The 8,559-nt window shown below is 33.8% G+C and overlaps 1 protein-coding gene across 1 annotated transcript; it reads right to left on the bottom strand.

The window, feature by feature from the left end:
* Positions 1-2,412: 2,412 nt before the first annotated feature.
* LOC143604607 (putative flavin-containing monooxygenase 1) lies at positions 2,413-7,504 on the bottom strand. Its single transcript, XM_077081031.1, has 4 exons — positions 7,096-7,504; positions 6,850-7,025; positions 3,031-3,395; positions 2,413-2,765 (listed from the first exon to the last, which is right to left on the bottom strand). The coding sequence occupies exons 1-4, from the start codon at positions 7,223-7,225 to the stop codon at positions 2,423-2,425; spliced, it is 1,014 nt and encodes a 337-aa protein (XP_076937146.1). The 5' UTR covers positions 7,226-7,504; the 3' UTR covers positions 2,413-2,422.
* Between the last annotated feature and the right edge of the window lie 1,055 nt (positions 7,505-8,559).

The following is an 8,559-nucleotide window of genomic DNA, read 5'->3' as shown; positions in this document are numbered from 1 at the left end:
TTTGGATGACCAAGACCTGGTGCTGAGGGACGGATGGAGTGTCCAGAACCTCGATTCTGACGTCTCTTCCCATGTGTTCAAAGCTTGTGGACGCTAGTTTTCTCAATGCATCCGCGGGCCGATTCTCGCTTATCTTTATGTGAACAACCTCGCAGGAGGTGAATTTCTGCATGAGGTCTTTAGCTTGGGATAAATATGAGGCCATTGTGTCATTTTTTGCCTCATACGTTCCTGAGACTTGGCCCGCTATGAGCATAGAATCTACCCGAGCCTCCAAGAACTTGACACCGAGTTTCTTTGCGATCCGCAGACCGGCTAAGAATGCCTCATATTCTGCTTCGTTGTTTGTACTCTTGAAGTTTAGTTTGATGGCATAAGTAAACTCTTGGCCATCCGAATTGATTAACTTTAGGCCTACGCCTAAGCCTTCCCCGCTGGATGCCCCGTCTGTGAATAGGGTCCATTTCTGACTTTCATCTGTCGGGGTCGGGGGTTGTTGCTCATACAGGAATTCCTGGATTTTGTCTGTCGCCACCTCCGTAACAAAATCTGCCAAGACCTGTCCCTTGATCGCGAGTGTGGGTCTATACTCTTGTAACACCCCGGCTTAAGCGAAAACGCCCGAGTGTGACGTATAGATTGTTCAAACACACGTGACACTATTTGGTGACAATAATAACATTAATTCATTTAAGGCTACTGACCAAAACCTGACTTCCGATTCGCTGTTCAGATTCTGGTCAGTACCAGCTCACTTAAACGTTTAATTTAACATAACCGGAGTTCTAAACATCCGTTTGGATCGATTCCAACGGCATTTTAGAACTTGAAACTTTGATATATGATAATATAAGTAAAAACGAACTTAATGTCGCTGGAATCAATCCAAACGGATGTTTAGAACCCAGATTATTAATAAAAACAATAAATAATAATAATAATAACAAATAATAAATTAAAAAATATATATCAGAGGCTGCGTATAAGGCTATACGCCCCTTCTGATAATAAGATAAAAAAAACATAATAAGACAAAATTGATGGTTTTTTCTAGAAAAAACAACCAATACGCCCCGTATAGAGCTATACGGGGCGTATTGGTCGGATGTTTTAGCAAAAGGGGGGGTGGCTGTAGAAAATCCCATTGGTAATTCTAGAAATAGTAAAAAGATGGTGATTGCAATAAATTCTGATTTGATTGTCTTTTGATGATTATGCTTGCCTTTATGTATTGATAGACTTATTCTTGGGTTGTTCAGCTTTTGATTTTTGACTCTTTTAAGGTATGTGATTGATACGAACCCATATTCTATACGGGTAGGCATTAGGGCCAGCTTCAAGGAAGTTGAAGAGTTCAAGGGAGATAAATGGATGGGATGCTAAAGGGTCTAAGTAACCGCAACATTATTAATGTAGCTAGGCCTATTTATATGTTCATGTATTAGTTTATGGATATCCATGTTTTATATATTAAAAATATTGGGGTTTGTTAACCTTGTATTTTGGAGAATTGCCATCTCGAATTGGCTAACCGGAGACTAACCAATCTCGAATCAGGCCAACTATCTTTACGTTTCTAAATAAAATAGAGCTTCCGTTTTCTGGGTTCTATAAGAGATTAGGAATGGTACCTGCTACATTTGTTGATGAGATAAATTAGATAGGTGATGCATTCATCTGCAATAAGTTTGGAAAGATCATTGTGAGTGTTAGAATTCATCATTGTCATTGTTTGGTTAATTTAGGTTTGCTTGTTAGTTTATTCATGATCTGGAATTTCTAAGTCATGAGTTAATCAAATTAGGATTTGCTTCATGCAAGGGTGGATCGGGCGTAGGTCCGGGCTACCTCTTAACTTTTATAGCGAAGTGTATTTTTAATATAATTTTTTTCTTCAATTTATTTATCGACGACTCCTAAACAAAAAATTTTTAGCTAGCGTTACCTCTCAACTTTTCTTCGAGATTCGTCACTGGGCCTTCATGATTTGAGCGCTGTTAGTATTGTCTACAACACTAACTTTATGTGAATTAAGGGATCAACTAATTCTTGACCGTTATCTGGTCCTTGTTAGCACTCTAGTCACGAGCTTCATTTAGTAATTGTTAGAACTTCTAGGGGGTGTCTATGGCATAGTTTAGAGAATTATTGGCACCTAATTAGGTTAGTCAATAGTATCATAATTCGGTTTGAAAACAATTAAGAAAGTTATCATAGAGTAGATACCCTCCAATAATTAAATTTCATGATAAGACACCTACTGTAGAAAACCAACAATACAATAATGTATCAATGGTAAATCATATAATAACCAACAAATACACATTACAAACACAAAAGACATGGTTGCACACGACTTATATATAGGTTTTTAATAGATCAGTTGACTTTTCGAAACGTAGTTACATAAAATGGATTTGGTTTAGGTTTTGACGTAGTCCGTGGGACCATGAGGTTCAAAAACATTAGCAAAGGGTCCATTTTTTCTCAGCCGTTTCATGCCCATATCTTTGCATAATTGGTCATTATACCAAATTTCCAAAGCACCGATTGACGAACGATAATGGTATTCTCCCGTTGATTGTTTCATGTATTCATCCCATCTTGCAATATCCTTCTCCATCTCGTTAACACTCGGTAGCTTAAACACACCTTCAAGTAGCGTTGCCACCCATTTAGCCCTCATCTCTGAGATATACATATTGGAAAGACTTTCAGAGAATCCAATTACAGCGGCTTGTGGTATCCGTGGATGAATGCATTCCCTAATAGCAGTATCAATTAGTAGTCAAATTTTAATATAGGGATGGGTGAACATACCACACCCGGTAAGTTTTTATCGTACTTCATTAAAAATATCAAATAAGGATTTAAAACAAGTAGTAAAATGAATATTACCGATGTGGAAATTTGAATAAAGATGTGCAACAAATAAAAGTAGAGGGGGAGGGTATGTGTTAAACAACCTTCTTAATATCCATGATTGATTATCATATTTATCCAAAACTATATATAATGTGCTCGACTAACCTATAAAGAGGGACTCGCGACGAGCCTGAGATGAAGTGACCAAATATTGAAGATTCAAATATTTTTGTGAGTTTTTCTTCACCTTTGAATCCTGTAGCAAAAATAACAATTTCTGCTTCTATATGCGTGTTATCCTCATCGATGCAAATCCCTTTTTCATAAAAGCTAAAACTTTGGGATTTCTTCAACTGGATGCTTTTTTCCTCAAGTGCATCAAAGAAGTTGTTGGGATTCGGCATGTATAAAATCAAACTAGAGCGGGTGTCTTCGTCTTTCGAGAAGCTATGGTGTGGCACCATGTCGAACTTGGCCAGAGGAAGTTTATTCTTTATGTAGCTTTCCACGAACTTTGAGACTCCCCAACGCTATTAGATCAACGTGATCGTTACACGAACTGCTAATTCTTATTTATTCATCTTTTTGAAATGAGTATATATATTTGTAAAAGTATGATTATAAGAGTGTGGTTTTTAAAAGATTCTACAAATGGAGTTACCGGACACACTTGCCTTCTAATTTATTTTAAAGTTTCATTTAACATTAGTTTAGTTTCTTTTATCAAATATATATAACTAGTTTTAGAGCCCGTGTTACACACGGGATAATTCAAATTATAAGTAAAACAAATAATTACGTAGCGTATATGAAAAAAAATGTATTACATCTATCCATATATCTATACAATGTGTACATAAATTACTTTTATTTGTATCACAAATGATTTTTTGAAATGGACTTAATAAAAAAAATGTCCGTGTAAAATCGTACCCGAGAATGCATCTTTCTATTGAAAAATTCATTCTCGGTGTCATATATGTATAATTGAAAGAATTTTGGTTATGAACTAATTTTGAAAATAAGACTTCTCATGCGATAATAGTTCTAACCACTCAGCCTAAATACAAAAGAGGCATTATTTGTATTGATATATTTATCAATTTACCACCCATCAAAGGAAAGCATGATATTAAATTGTAGCAATGGATGTTCTTCAACAACTATGCTTTTCTGAGCTATACCATAAAAAAGATTTTAATAAGTTTCAGAGGGCTTCTCGACTTTGTCATAATGACAACACAAAAAATAACATGTTAACCCATTCAATTTTGTGAATATTTTGTTTCATTTAAGCATAGTTTTGCATGGCATGCTTCCCATACAACGTTCTGATCACCATTGAAGAAAAAATTAATGTTGACATAAATATTTCAAATTTGATAAAAGTTAGAAGCATAGATAGGCATGGGAGTGCCATATCGAAAGTGTTCGCAATCTTTTCTTAAATTTTAATAGTTGAGAGAAAAATAGTCAATTTGCCAAATCCCGAACCTTTTAATTATTTCAAAAATGCCCTTAAAAATAAACTTGAAACCCGAATCATGTTTAAAATTCTAACTTTCATACTTTTGACATTTTAAAGTCAACACTTTGAACCCATAACAAATTTGACGATAAATCTATTTTGCATTATCAAACTTTTAAAAATACTCAAAAATTTTATTTTTGGCCCGTATTTTAACCTAAATGTAGTTAACTTGTACCAAGCAATCTATTTACCAACTTATGACCCATAAAATCAAATTTAACTTTCACAAGAAACCCAAAACAATTTTCATTTGAGAATACATGATTTGTTGTTAATTTTTTGGAATTCACCAAGTATTTTAAAATATATAGTAAAATAATATGTTAATATTTATATTTATAAAATATATAGATATTATATAAATATAGTGTAAAAGGAAAGTGAATAATTATTGATTATTACATATATTAGAGTATATTAGTTTTGAAGAGAAAAAATTGTGAGAATTAACCAAAACATGACAAGTGTCCCCATTTATTTTACCTTATTAGAATTGGTAGATATCTAAAATATTTTTTTAAAAATAATCTAAATATAAAGACTTGTTTTATTTATTTATTTATTTGTATATGTTTTGATATAATAAATTGTATCAAAATACTGAGTTGTGTTCAAAATAATAACTTCAAATCCAAAGCATATGTACCTTACTTTGAATATAACTCGGTTTTCAACAAACTATAAATTGTTGAGGAAAAAAAAAACAAATCTGTCTAGCTAGATTCTTAAAAACTGTTACATATTAAATTTTAATAAAAAAAGAAGTTAAATTAAGCATTAACTGAAAACTATAAATATAAAAACAGTCTTTTTTTTCAGAAAGAGTGTTGGTAAAAAAGTATTTACTAAATAGGCGTTGTTTGAAAGTTATTTACCAAAATAGTGATTTTAACATTTTTTTTCACCAGAATATTTTATTAGATAAAACAATTACTTTTCATTTTCAAAATGTTTTTTCAGAAAAAATTAAATTAAAAAACTTTGTGTGATGATTTTTTTAAATATATTTGAATAGGAAAATGTTTTAAAAATCGTTTTTCATGACACATAAAATAAATTTTTTTATATAGTTTTATAAAAAGAAACCGTACCTGTTTTCCTAAGAAATATTTTTTAAAAGAAAAAAAACTATCAAATAGTGTTTTTCAAAAACTTTCTTGCATTTATAAAGTTGAAGAACATAAAAAGAATTAAGAACATTTACAAAATGTTCTTTTAATTACTTCACTACAGCCAACGTTTAAGGTGATCTCGGTCAGAATTCAGATACTACACAACATTCAATTAGTAAACACCAAACTAAGTTTTTCTTAAATATATTAAACTAGCATGCATTATAAATTATGAGATGAATTGTAAAAAATTGCACACTCAAGTTGTTTTAAAGAACTTATAATTAAATAAATTATTATTCCTAGGTCTTAAGATTATAATTTAAAAACTTATAATCGATGAATTATTAAAAATATATATATTGTATATAACAAATAGGCGTGTTCCATAATTATTTGTTGCCAAAAAGTTTTAATTGATAAATCCGTTTCACTTTCTAAACAATATGTTCTTTCTAAATAATATATTTGTGACATAATCAATAATGAAATCAGTATTCATATAATACCCCATGTATACTAGCTATTTTAGGTTTTATTTTTAAATATTGTATGAGTTTTCAAAGATGTGCATAATCATACAAAATATTATGTGTTTTAGATTTAAATTAACTTTATTACTTTAAAATAAAAGGATAAAGTGAAAAAAAAAAAAGCTATAGAAACACTATTTTAATAAATAGTTTTCAAACAACACATATATAGTAAATATCTTTCCATTAACACTCTTTTAAAAAAGCTTTAAAAACAAAAAGTTAAAAAGTGGTTGGAGGTCTCGCACTTGAGTGCGATAATCCCGTTTGTGAATGTTTTTCATAGTCATAGCCACATATAATTAAATTCTTTTAAAGTATGTACACATTTTAAAAGAAAAGTTCATAACTAACACAGGGTTGTCTTCGAGAAAGCAAAAAAAATTTTGGGTTGAAGACGAATTTTTTTTTTTTGCCTTAAGTAAAAGGAGTAATATGTTGGGTTTAAACAATTTAATTTTGATAAAAGCTTAAGTGGTTATAATTAGGTTGTGTAAAAAACTTTTGTATAAAAATATGATTGAAGGTGTCTTAAATGAGACTAGAACCCATAACCTTTTAGTTGGGAGTAATACCCCTTTGCATTACATCAAGCTAGTAGTTATGTAATTGATTTTAAACACTAAATATACATATTGTTTTAATAAAAATGCATATAAATTTTAGAAAAAAATTCGGGCGCTATTGGGGCGTCGGGCCTGTGGCCGCCGACCACCCAGCCTCCCCTTAGGACCGGCCCTGAGTAAACGAATTAATAACTATGCTTAACACTTCAAATTAAACTTATTGAAGTTGTCAAAGGGCTTACCAGAGGTGAAAGTAACGTAGCTAACATATTAAGCATAAAACCTTCTCCGGGTTTATGAACTAAAAGCTCGGAGAAGCGATTCAAGTATAAATAAGTCAACGGGATTCCCCATGGAGCCCAGTCCGGTAGTTTCCAATGATCACGCCGATACACTATGGTACACGGATGTTCCGGGCCTGAAAATTAACACAGGATAGGTAAGGAAGGCTGCCTATGTATTACAATGAATGATCATATGCAACTAACCATTGACAGATGCACATTCCCTTGAAATATCGAGTCCTGTTTTCCCGAACCCCACGACAACAACATTTCTCCCTTTCACAAATGAGGCAGCCTTGTCATGTTCCATGGCCGCGTATTCCATGGAGTGCATTGCTTTCCCTTGGTAAATGTTTGAGTCTTTTCCGACAGGGAATTTAGGTATGTTTGGAACATCTTTGAATTTTCCCAAACAGAGAATCACAAAGTCGGCCACGTAAACCTGGTGATTGGATACGAATATATTTATGCTTCCTTAAGTAAAGTTGATTTTTTATTTGTTTATCGTGAAGTCAAGAACTTAATACAAAATTCGTATTCATGAACAGACACAAATATCATGAAATTTCACATCAAGTGTGGTGTTTTGTCACAACATGCTGACCCACTAAAGGTGGTGAGGCCAAGCCGCACTCACTCTTTTGAAATTTACCCGTTACATATACTATCAAAAGTTATTTACCCGTTGAAGAAACGTGGATCTACTCACTGGTAGCAGATCTACTTTCCTCGGGTGTGATTATACTATTTCACCGATGGTTCTTCTGGATCTGTGTTCTTCCACCTACAAAATGAACAGCGCCGTTACTTACCCCTCAGAAAGGGACAGAGGGGTCCTCTTTGGGGTAACCCTCCGGCGTGAGAATAAGTATATGTAGGAGAAGATGATAATGTGAGAGTAAGGGAATTTTGGGAAGTATTGCTTAAAATGCTGAATACTGTATGTTACTCTGTATGATTGTGTGATTGAATATGCTTCAATGTGAATCAATGTGTCTGTAACTGTGTACGTTATGATGTATTTATAGTGCTAGGGTTTCCACTGATTGAGCTGAGACCAAATTAGGGTTTTGTTGGCCTCCTCCAATCGATTTGCGCCACGTGTCCCTGGAGACACCTGGTGCTTTTTCATTGGTTATGATCACGTGGTAACCCATGAGTCATGCTGAGCTGTCCACCTTTCATTTAGCAGCTGTCAACATCAGCATATCCTTATTCCTTAAAAAGATGCCTTCTGGAAGGTTGTCTGACGTGCACAATCAAGGTTGCCCCAATTCTGATTTGGATAAGGACGAGGTTGATTATGTGCACGTGTGATATGCGCCCATCCTGAGGATGCGCGAGGTCTTCTCTTTATTCTCACGCGCAGATGTGATACGCACAAGCATGTAATACGCGTCACGCGCGGATGCCCCACGCGCATGGGTGGGCATGTATGATGCGCGAGCATGTGATATGCGCCGCGCGCGGATGCGCCACGCACGATGTGATATGCATAAGCATATATGATGCGTGAGCATGTGATACGCGCGAGCATATGTGATGCATGAGCACATGTGATGCGTGAGCATATGTGATGCTTGAGCATATGTGATATGTGCAAGCATGTGATGCTTGAGCATAAGTTTTGGCTTTGTACCTTGATAATATCTTTGACTTCTAATGTCT

Source organism: Bidens hawaiensis, unplaced genomic scaffold (genome assembly GCF_021521415.1).
Source record: "Bidens hawaiensis isolate Kalapana, Puna unplaced genomic scaffold, B.hawaiensis_p1.1 tig00065970_1, whole genome shotgun sequence".
In the NCBI taxonomy this organism is placed as follows: Eukaryota; Viridiplantae; Streptophyta; class Magnoliopsida; order Asterales; family Asteraceae; genus Bidens; species Bidens hawaiensis.
Note: the sequence above shows the minus strand (reverse complement) of the source record. Positions and strands in the feature narration are given on the sequence as shown.

What these genes read in the sequence shown, in the direction of transcription:
- LOC143604607 (XM_077081031.1), bottom strand. Translation starts at nt 7,225, where the DNA reads ATGCACTCCATGGAATACGCGGCCATGGAACATGACAAGGCTGCCTCA. An exon ending in GGAATGTGCATCTGTCAATG is followed by an intron (nt 7,026 to 7,095) that starts GTTAGTTGCATA and finishes GTTAATTTTCAG; the next exon opens with GCCCGGAACATCCGTGTACC. An exon ending in CTACGTTACTTTCACCTCTG is followed by an intron (nt 3,396 to 6,849) that starts GTAAGCCCTTTG and finishes TTGATCTAATAG; the next exon opens with CGTTGGGGAGTCTCAAAGTT.